At 41.4% G+C, this 11,827-nt stretch overlaps 1 protein-coding gene across 1 annotated transcript; it reads right to left on the reverse strand.

Annotated features, from left to right (window-relative positions):
• Nucleotides 1-3,070: 3,070 nt before the first annotated feature.
• On the reverse strand, nt 3,071-11,518 carry TIMMDC1 (translocase of inner mitochondrial membrane domain containing 1). The gene is made up of 7 exons (XM_053386444.1): nt 11,294-11,518; nt 10,814-10,979; nt 9,581-9,669; nt 8,434-8,501; nt 6,331-6,409; nt 5,289-5,399; nt 3,071-3,506 (listed from the first exon to the last, which is right to left on the reverse strand). Exons 1-7 carry the CDS (start codon nt 11,446-11,448, stop codon nt 3,425-3,427), a joined length of 750 nt encoding a protein of 249 aa, XP_053242419.1. The 5' UTR covers nt 11,449-11,518; the 3' UTR covers nt 3,071-3,424.
• Nucleotides 11,519-11,827: the final 309 nt, after the last annotated feature.

An 11,827-nucleotide genomic window follows, 5' to 3' on the forward strand; every position in this document is an offset into this window, starting at 1 on the left:
TTCACTTTATTCTTGACTGTAAACTAGGTTAAATATGTAATTATGCCAAGTTATATTTTAGCATTAGCTTTTCAGCAAATCATCCTTATATACTGTATATACATGTTTGTGTGTGTGTGTGTCCTCAGCCTCAGATGGTGGATGTGTTTTTAAACTATTTTTATACAATTATACCAATAAAACAAAGTTAAACTTTTGTCTTTTTTGCACTTCAAATATAAAACACACTTGTGCCTGGTTATTCCATTTAATGAAATGTATGCTTATATAGACTCAGGCTTTTAATAAATGAGCCAGTGCAGTAAGTGAACTGGATTATTTTGGATTTTTTTCTTTCATTGCATTTAACAGGCCTTTTATTCTCATTTTCTTATGGGCAAAAAAGAGTGCCTGAAGAGAGCAAAGACATGAACAACAAGTCATAAAAAACAACCACAATTTACACAAACCAATTATGGTTTGTGGCTTTCATCCTACTCCTTTCCTCCCCAATGATGTTTGTGGCAAATGGATCACTTGTCTCATTAAATCTGTGTATTCTACTAGGTAACGGTTTCATCGCAATGGTGGAAGAAAAAGAAAGCCCAAATATTTTGTGGTTATTTCTGGTAATCCTTACAGAAATTGAGCAGGTCATGGTCTCATCAGAGCTTGGACAGAGACTTCCCGAGAACCTCTGTACACAACTGAATTCCAGCACTAAAGTAAGCCAAGATACAACGGTTACAGTGACATATTATAGCTACCATGTACAGTGGTACCTCACGTTACGTACCGTCCTCCTTACGAATCCTTCGGGTTACGCGCTCTGCTGACCCGGAAGTAGATGTCCCTTGGTGTGACCTTTGCCCCGGGATGCAAGCGGAAATTGCGCTCCGGTGGCACGGCAGCAGCAAGAGGCGCCATTAGCGAAAGCTCACCTCATGTTATGAGCGGTTTCCGGTTACGAACCGGAATGGATTAAGTTTGCAACCAGAGGTACCACTGTACCCAAATAGGTGGGGCCAAAAGCCCCTTTTCAGAACAATTGCCACGCGTTTTCACTACATCAAAACCACCTTTTCAAAGACATTCCACCCTTAGGGCAGAAGGCAACTTGTGATTTCAAGTATGCTTATTATTACAGAAATTACAGGGGGGGGCACATCTTTAAAGTTGTTAAAAATATAATGCATAAATGTATCCTTTCGACTTGACAGCTCAGGGAAGTTACCTAGCTTTAACGATCATATAAAATCAACTCCTTTGCCAGTTTCCTCCATTTCAACACTATTTTGCCCTTGGAAAAACGACTCTTTTCCCTGCCACCTCCCCAAGCATGAGGACATGTATACACACCTCCTACCCCAGGAGGTGACCAGAGGTGACAACTGCTGAGCTGTTGGCCAAGGAAAGCCTAATCCCATCACCAGACTTGCCAAGGGGTCCAGACATGCAAAGGAAGTTCTATTGTACTTTGGGCGGTAGGACTCAGAGGTGTTTGCCTATGCTAATCTTATACCTGGGTCTTGCCCTGACATGTCTGCTTATGCTAATCTTGTACCAAGGACTTGTCTGGACATGTTTGCCAAGGTTAAACTACTGTAACCCCTGTCTACCCCTCCCCTTTTGTGACAGGTCAGTGATGTAGCAATTATGTAGCATGAACTGTATTCTGGATATGGTAGGAACGTTTTCAAAGTCATTGTCACCCCATTCCGCTTTGAACCTGTTGCACAATAAACTTTGGTTTACAGCTATTTGCTCTGGTTGGTGGCTGGACTCCTTCCTTTATTCCGCAGGGACCGACAGGCTCTATCCGACAAGCTGGGTGACTGAGCAGCCTCGCACCTAGATTTTTCTGTAACACTTATACTGCAGGAAATGCCACTATTTTAGGACAATCTTTGGTATATTGGGCATGAATGCGCTTTTAAAAAATCCTGAAAATCTGTAGCCAACTGAGTTGGGATTGTACGCAAGGATGCCAACAGGGTTTTTCCAGGGCCTGGTACACTGCATGTGATGTGAGGCCCCTGCACACACCCCAAAATCTATTGGAGAGACTTGCTGCTTATTAACTCTGCACCAGCCCTGCGAGGTAGGCTAGGCCAAGATAAAAGAGGGAAGGAGAGGATAATGTATACAACCTTGGGCTCCTGAGTAGAAAAGCAAGATACATATTTGTATCACAGATCATGTAATACAATGCTTTAACTACTACATTTCATAGTCTTCATACTTACAGCAAAATGGCAAAACAAAAAATGTTTGTCAACCCCAATAAATAAAAAGCAGAAAATGTTCTTAAGTATGTGTAGTCTCACAACTTCGGTGTCTAAACTACCAGCTCTCAGCATATCTTACTTTACAGGGCAGTTGTGAAAATAAAAATGGGGAAGTGGAAGACAATGCACACATCCTTGAGCTCGTGGGGGGGGGGCGCGGAATCAGTATACAAATACTACAACCACCAGCAACAAATAGTCAAAGCATGTGCAGCTTCACAATTCTCAACAAAACACATAGGCACAGAACATTTTGGCAACCCGATAAAAAAAATATACTGGTAGTATCCTGTTAAAGCCCACAGGAAACTTAACTTGCTGCAGTTGTAAGGAGGTTGTAGATTTTATTGTTGAATTTACTAATTAATTTTGTTTATGTTTTATGGTTACTGTATATTAATAAAGAGCAGCCCAGTAATGGCTGTTGGGGACATGGAACATCAGGGGCAGGGAGGCAGGACACTGCAATATCACCCTTATTTTCTCTTTTATTCCAAGGGAACTCCTTCCAAGTGAAACATACCAAAGCTAGTCAATGCTGTTTTATATTGTAATGGCAGAACATTTTTGCTGACGTGTTGTATGGAAGCCCCATAGCTTGCACACGTGACATGAGCATGCACACATGGCTGCCGCAGACCTTGGGGGGCAGCGCTTTATTCAGAAATATTGGGGGAGCCCTAGCTCCCCCCCAGCACCTATGTCTCCTGGTACGTAGTAAGGTCAAAGGTAAGTTAAGATTTATAGTACTGCATTCAAAAGAGGAGTGGCACCAAACCCAAGAATTCATATAGCAATGAACATTCAAAATAATTATTATTTTTCTTTATTGTTTTAGATTTACTCCACCGTTCAACCCATCAACTTACCCTGGAGACCTTCGGAATACACCCATGTTATCCCTTAGAGCATATCCCCAAAAAGTGAATTTTGTATTTTCTCTATCCAGAGAAGTAATTCAAGCTTATTCCTCTCCCAACTAAAGAGGGAGCTAGTCATCACCTGAAGCTGAACTTTCTATGTTCCTGGTTTATCTGACAAAACCTAGGAGCTCTTCAAGAGAGTCCATTGTGTACTGAGCAACAGGCCACAAGAAAAACTTTTAACACCACTTGTTAAGAGTTCCAGTGTGCAATACTAAAAACATTTGTTTTCACTCATGATCTGGGAGAAGCTCCTTCCTGAAGTACATCATCCATTTCCTTTGAGATGTTTTCAGTGACGCTGAGCCTGGTCCTCCTAAATAGAAAAAGAAAAAAGAACATGGTTGTACTTCTGAGAGGAAAACAAAACTGCACCTCATATGCTTATATCACCATTAACATTGGAGGCTGAAACTTATTAGAAAAACTAACTAATAAACTGAAACTGACACAGGGACAAATAGAAGAGGATGCCTTCACCCCAGTATGGCTCCCCTTTATCACATACACAGCCCAACAAGACAATGACAAGAATCCACCAACAGCATACGAATCAATCTGGCTAACCTGATTCAAAAATACACACACACACACACACACACACAAACAAATCTCACTACAGCTACCCAAAGACAACCAACCACACTCTAGGCCAACCCCAACCTCTCTCCCCACCAAGGAAACGCAACGAGCGAATAGTAAGAGAACCCAGACAAGTGACGCTGACCCAAAACCCCACACATACACTAAGTAGAAGAATAGAAACGTAACCACCCCACCACACTCACCATTTCCCCTCTTTTCTTCCTAACCTAACATTGTATGTAACACTAATGTCTCACAACAAATGAAACCAAATTGTAGAAAACACAACTTGAAAAAAGAGATAACGCACGTGGTTTTGTACACTAAGAAATCTTTAATAAAAATATATTTTTAAAAACAAACAAACATTGTAGGCTGAAGCCAATCCATTTACCACTGACAAATCATTAACTGTCTATAACGAATTGTTTCAAACAGAAACTATTCCTTCACACAATCCTCCACATGACAACTATTTTTTGCTTATAGACAATCCTCTCTCCCCTTCATATATCCTGGAAACACTTTCAATAGGGCTCAATGATGTGCTGTAAAGGGCTTTTTCACCTACACTGTATCTGCCATCGCCCACATGCCTGCAGTTAGCATAGGACAAACTGATCAGTTCACACAGAAAAGTGAATGAACAAACTGGACACTGAATATATGGGAAATATATTATAATTATAGGATAAAATTTTCATCTGAAGCAGCTCTAGAACGCTGTTCATAATTGTAAAATGTTCTTCCCCTCGTCTATTTTTATTCAGGAGGTTATAACTTTAAAACCAGTCTAAGAGGGAAGAAAACTGATACAGAAAGTATGTAGGGAAGGGCCTGGGAAATACTACATGAGATACAACCAAGTGGGAGTGAATAATGCTTTTTAATAAATTAGAATGCTTCATAAAGCATTATTAACTTGGTGCTAGAACAGTCTTCTCCAATCTAGGGCACTCCAGATGTTGCTGGATTATTGCCCCCATCTCCCCTGACCATTAGGCAATGCTACCTCAGGTTGATGGGTGTTGTAGTCCAAAACATCTGGAAGAAATAGAGTTCTCCTATGCTCCTTCATTGTTTAAAATTACCTATATTGTTAGCCACTTTAGGAAATAGGACTGGGTGGCTAGAAAAATGGCTATAGCCCACCCTTGAAATCACAAGATACCCAGAAAATGCCATGGTTGCTAGTGTGCCATTTGTCACTTGCCATAGATTTTGAGAGGATTCTACAAATAATGCTAAAATCAAGCCATGGGCCCATTACACCAACAGTATATGGATTTTAATGGAACTACCAATTTCATATCAGCAAAAGCTCCAGAAAATGCAAAACTAGAAAATTCAAAACTGAGCAAAAGATGACTAATGGTCAGTGTCAAGAGCATCATATCACATCACTAGTGGAAGATGGCTAGAATCATTGTGTAGCAGTCCTAGATAAAGAGAAGATCCACCCTGGCTCAGTAGCAGAGTTAATAATTAAAACCTAACAGCACTGGTTCCTCACCATTCTGCCAGCTTCTGTTCATACAGCTCCCATTGCTCTCGTTTTCTTCTCTCGATCAATGTTTCGCCAGCAAATTTTTGCATTGACATCAGTAATGCTCCAGCAGGTACACTACAAGATGTTGACACAGGAAGTACATTTAGCCATATGGAGAACTTTATTACTTATAAACAATGGGGGACCAGTCACTCTGCCAGTAGTTGCATCTGTGCCTTCTCCTATTCATCCATTTTCTTTTTTAAAGCTGTAGTATATGTGGCTGTTGTTAATTCTGCTGTCTGGTCTTTGACCACAATAAAGATTGATTGAAGCCTTTTTTTAAAGCAGTTGCAAAATAGGAGCTCAATTCTACTGTCAACTACAAATAGATAACATTCCATCTTCCTTTAGTCTTTTTTAAATTAAACATTATTGCCCATACCCAGCATGCAACACACATCAAAACTATTGATGTAGTAGAGGTGAAGAAAAGTGTCCCAAATCTGGAAAGGGAATCCATCATCCTTAACTGTTATTGTTTTGTGCTCATAATTAGAAAACATAATTCTGTGTGCGTCTTCTCCATTAAACTAATTCCCTAAATGTTGACCCTGTGTAAACTAAACATTTACTCCCACCCACCTCCAAGAAGAAAAGAAATGATAAGAAATGATGGGCTGAAAAAGCTGACTGAGGACAAAAGGACAATGGATCCTCCAAATTAATAATTGACCCACCACAGCAATCAATACCTGTGTGTGTTTTTTTAAATCAGCACCTCCGCCCATTTAAACATTAGTAGACAGGCAAATAAAAATCAATTTCTGTTTAAGAAGAATGCAGAAAAACTAAGCGGGATATTGGAAGAAAAATAGCCACCTTCTGCAATAAGAGAGAAAACAGACGAGATCTAAGGCTAGACGGAAGTTTGCAGGAAATCCTGTCAAGATTCAAAAACTGCCTTGTAATGACACCTGCAGACTATCACACCCAACAAAAGGAAGCACTTCTGGTTCCTAGTGCATCTGTGTGTACATGTACTGTACATCTATGAGCAACCTACCCCAACAACGTCCCAAAAAGGCTCCCGCCAACCAAACCTCTCAAGCCCAAGTGCATTCTGAACAAGGCTCCTGTACAACCTAGAAATAAGAAAAATAATAGAATCAGACCACACACAGGAGATTTGCAAGAAGTCTCAGCTACAATGAAAAAGCTTTGTTGTTATTCCTTCTGCCTCCCCTTTTCCTGTCCTGTCCTGTAAAACTGGACTCTGCTCCAGGACTACACACTAAAGATTCAGCTATGGGCAGCTCCAAATATTACAATTATTTTTTGGGGGGGGGAACCATCAGTAATTCCTACAGCAAATATGTACAGGCACCGTACGCATATCTTAAAAAACTTGTTCACATGTTTGTTACGTCCGCACTTAAAAGTGTATGCTGCAGCAACTGTAATGTCTATTTCATTTTAGAACACAATATGAGAAGTCTATGTTGTCAGCACAACTTAGAAACCAGTCTGTCTTCAAAGTTTCAACTGATTTTATAGGTTTTTGCTTATGCTTATTATCATTATTGATTGATTTATTACCCACACTTCATTCTAACGTCCCAGGGTAGCTCACAACAATTTTAAATGCAACATGAAAACCCAATTAAAACAAGTTACAATAAAGGATCCTAAAAATGTACATCTCAAGTGTCAAGGACCAGCGTAAAGAGGTACCAAATTACAATAGCTGAGTGCTGTAAAGAATCATACCAATTACCATCTATGGGGGAAATAATCTACCAGTCATTTGTCAGGCATAAGCAGCTGTGGCCAACAGCATATTCAAGTTAGAACTGTTATGGCTCCCATTTGTGAAAGGAAAGTTGGTGCTTCTTTCTAGGTATATGCAACCAGCAGGAGCTGCTGCCTTCATCCATGCAGTGTTCGGGTAATGTGATGCTCCCTTATGAATTAGAAGAATTCCTAATTCCATTTGTGGAGCCAGAAGCTGGGAATGCTGACAAGTCATAAACTACTAGTTTCAATAACATGCAGAAATGCATTAAAACGGGTCAGCTCTGGGGCTTTCACAAAAGTCAAAAGATGTTAATAAAACAAAGACCTCTCCCACATAATTATTTTCTTATGTACTGACCAAAGATATCTAGGAAGAGAATTAGATTGTCTTTTCATGTTGTCATGATAGCTTTACAAAAATGGGTCTGCAAAAAAACAGACGGACAAGATGCCAAGTGGAATCTGCAAGAGGTTGACAATGTACCTTTAAAAGGGTGCAGCCTCCAATAATTTCAGCGAGGTTTATGTAGGACTCAGTACAAACTCAGCTGAAACCAAAGGAGATTACAAAGCAGGATATGGTGAACTGTTTCCTTTAGATTTTTTTCAGTTATTATATATATTTAAAAATATTGATGTGTCGGTTCAATAGGGCCATTTTTGTGTCAGAGGACTATAGCAGTTTCACAGCAGACAGCTTACTCTGACAGAAAAATTGGGGCAGGGATTAAGTTTCTCTTTTAAGTGTTTTTAATTATAAGATTTAATTTCTGCATGTACAAAAATACAAATTAGTATCCACTTATAGCACTTTTCAGAGCTAGCAAAAAATGGCTTCTCTCAATATAAGATTAATTTAGTAGCAAAATCTGACAATGAAAGAGAAACTGAGAAGATGCCTCTCCTTTGCTGGCTTCTCAATTCTCCATTCATATTTAACATGACTGACAGCACAATCCTTTACATATCTACTCAGAAGTAAGTCCCCTTGAGTTCAGGGGAACTTACTACCAAGTAATTGGGAATAGAATTGTAGCCTAAATTATTTACTAATCCTCTAATATTATAATCCTTTAAGAACCTTTCACCAAAGAACCACCATAGCTTGCACAATATTAATGCTGTCATCATAAGCATACACATTTGGAAATGAGTTTTCCTGAAATCAGCAGGACAGAAATGCCAATCCCAAAGATCTGCCTGGTTAAAAAAAAATCATTTTAAGTAACAAAACGTATTTTTGAATTTGATCGGGGTCAAAAAGTGAAGATTAATAGACCAAGAAGCAGGACTCTTGAGCTCTGAAACTAATTTTCTCTAATCAACTTTTCTGCCTCATTCAAAACAGAACATTCAAATATCATCGCCTCACCTCCTGCAACGGCAAAGTGACTGAGGGCGTTTTTATCACGGTATGCAGACATAGCAGTGCTCACTGTGCTGTGAGAAAAACAAGGATTAATAAGGAAAACTGCCCAATGAAAGAAAAAGACTTTTATTTCTGGTGGTCCAAACAGTGGCCTGTAGTTCTTGACTAAAAATTTTGCTAACTCTTCCCATTTTAGACAATACGGTGAGTATTTAGAATCATTTCACATGTGACTTTTTCTACACAGGACAAAGTTTAGATACAACATACAGGAAAAATATACACTTCCCGATCCATATATTTATGGGAAAACGTGAAACACATACTTCACAAGTGATAGCATGCATGTTTTTTTCTACTAATGGAAACTAGAGAAAAAAATAATGTACAAAGCAGGCTGTAATTTGGATACTGAGTACAGTATGCCATTTCAAGTTCAAGGACAATTGCAATTACCTGAGGTAAGAGTTTTAAATAATTGGAGTTTTATTTATAAATGACAGACTAAAAAAATAAGTAAAATAAAGCCTATCCCTGGATCTTAGATAAAACAGTCATTACAGCTTAAAAATATACAATGACTAACAGGACACTAATAGGCTACATTCCATACATGCAAGCTTTCTCTACATACCCTCTCCCATCCTCTGTCCAGGAAGCATGCATACATTCCAACCAAGGAAAAAGCTTGGGAGGGATTATGGTCTGAGGAGGGTCATAAGGGTTGAATGTAGGCCCAGAGCACCACAGTCAGACCCTAGTCCCACCCCAGATAGAAAAATAGACAGTTTTTCACCAGTCGCCTGAGAGTTCTTATTAGCTGGTCTGCTATGATGTTACAGAATGACTATAGACCTTCTGAGGAGAAGCAACCACAGCTCTCAATATGCCAACATAGCTTTTTTTGATAGAACAGAAATGGTTGGTTTGCCTTATGCAAGTCCCAATGATTGGCTGGGGGTAGATAAGCTGTTTTTACAAGACTCTACACCATCTGATGGTGATGGTCAGAAGGAAAGGACACAAGGAGAGGTTCTATTTAAACTGTCTCATCTTGCAAGTTAACTGCTCACAGATATACCAATGGTAACATTTTAGAACAGTTATTGTACATTAACTGCCTCCTCTAACCAAGAATAAGCATACTCACTTGAATATTGCCACAAAGGCAGCAACTCTCCAGCCCCAACGCCAACCATAACGGATGAAGCCCCTGGTTGCTGCACGATGTGCAGTTCGCTATCAAGAAAGTTACAAAAGTTTAAAGACATTGTCAGGCCACACTACCAATTTTTATTACGCCCCAAATGACATTTTATATGTACCATTCCTGAGGTTAATGAGAAAAGGAGGCCTACTAGTAAGGTATCTTATATGGGGGCTAAAATATTTGCTTAGAAGCAGAAAGAATCAAAGAAATCCAGTGTCTCCCATTTCACACAATTTAGTTATTTATTTTGCTTCTGCATGCACATGCCCACCTGCACCTTTATAGTCTGGATTCTGGACTAGACCCTTGCACCAGAAATAATTCAGCAGGCTTTACTGTTGACAAAACTATGGACCACTCAGCTCATTTGTACATGCACATAATCTGCTTTTTTATTTCTGGATTTTTCAGTGCTCATCTCAGAACTAAACATTTTAGTTACCTTCAGTGATATTATCCAGACTATTAACCCAGGCAATATGGAAATGCTGGCTGTGATCCTCAATCTAGCCCCATGAAGTCCAGTTTCTTGTTGTCACAGTGGCCAACCCAATCTTTATGGAAAGCCCGCAGGCAGAACATAAGCACAATGGCACATTCCCACATGTTCCACAGTATGTTCCTGCTATTCACAGGTACACCAACTCACAAGACTGGAGGCAGTATGCAGCCAACATGACTAGTAGCTATCGACAGCTTTATTATTGATGAATAATCCCCTTGTAAAGCCACATAACCTGGCAGCTACTACTACATCTTATGGCAGCAAATCCCATCCTTAACTATGTGGTGTGTGAAGGAGCACTTCCTTTTGTCCTAAATATTCCAGCATTCAGCTTCATCAGATGATCACAGGTTCTAGCATTATATGAAAAGGGAAAAACTTGTATCTACTGTAATCAGTTTTTCCATACCAAGTACACACCTTTATCACGCCCTGCACTTTCTCTAAACTAAAAAGCCCATAACATCATAACATTTCTCTCAGGTGAGTTGCCCCAGCTTCTTGATAGTTTTGGTTGCCCTTCCCAAGCTCTACAACCACCTTTTTGAAGTGAAAGTGACAAGTGTCCATAGCACTCCTAGTGTGCTCACTTAAGGAGATGTGTGTAACGGCATTATTGAGAAGACTGATTTGATGTGTGCTCTACCATGCCAGGAATCTGTCCCTACCGCAGCATCCAAGCGATTGTGGAAAACCTCTCCTTGGCTCTGCTCAATGTACCGTCTCTTGGCGTTTATAAAACCGGGTACCCCGCCATAGACCATGCCGACAATGCCCCCGCAAAACGTTGCTTTGATGATATTGACTGTTTCTTCAGGATACCTATTTAGCTCGCTGCGGGAGAAAATGCTTCGATGAGAACCCAAGTCTTCAGGACATAAAAAGCCCCCTTCACGTTTCAAAAATCCCGAACCCCCCACCATGCAACGCCGGCGTTAAATGAAGCCACATTATCAGCAGAGGCTGAAAGTGCCCGTGTGAGGCTCGAGACAACTCATCTCGGCACGCGAGTGGGCTTTCAGCAGAGCTTTTGCCTTCGCGTCCACTGCCAGCCCCGCTCCCGCCCCGCCTGGCTGCAAGGAGACGGGGGCGCCTGCCGCTTCTCGGGACACCCTCGCATTCTTGCAAAACAAAACCCTCGGGCTTACTCTCGCCGGAAGAGCTCCCGGACCCGCTCCCAGCCCGAGCCCGAGCCCGGCGGCTCCGGCCTACTCAAAACCCTGGGCTGCCCCGCGGCCAGCGCGGGAGAAGAAGCAGCCGAGACTCGGACCGGTCCTTGCGGCGGCGCCAGCGGCGGCTCCATCGCCAAACAGCCGAGCGCTCTCCCCCAGAAGCCGCTTCCCAGGACCTTCCCTCGAGGTCTCAGCTGTGCCGGAAGTGGGCCAAGGAGGAGCGCGCCGCCCTGGCGCCTTGGAGGACGCAGCGCAGGCAACTCCCCGGCTGGAAAGCATTTCTGTTCACCTGCCCCCCGCCATTGGGTTCTGCGAAGCGGGAGGCGGCGGGAGCTCAGGGGAGGGAGGTGTTGGATTACCGCCACTGCGCGTGCGCAATCCTGACCAGCTGCTTTTCAGGAAGCGCCGTGCATACGCTGTTTCACCTCCTCTGCCCCTAATGTCGATGGAGTGGAAAGGATTTGGGGTTTTATAAAGAGCGTGGTGGCAAGATATTCATATTGGGGCACG

Source organism: Podarcis raffonei, chromosome 4 (assembly GCF_027172205.1).
Source record: "Podarcis raffonei isolate rPodRaf1 chromosome 4, rPodRaf1.pri, whole genome shotgun sequence".
Taxonomy (NCBI): domain Eukaryota; kingdom Metazoa; phylum Chordata; class Lepidosauria; order Squamata; family Lacertidae; genus Podarcis; species Podarcis raffonei.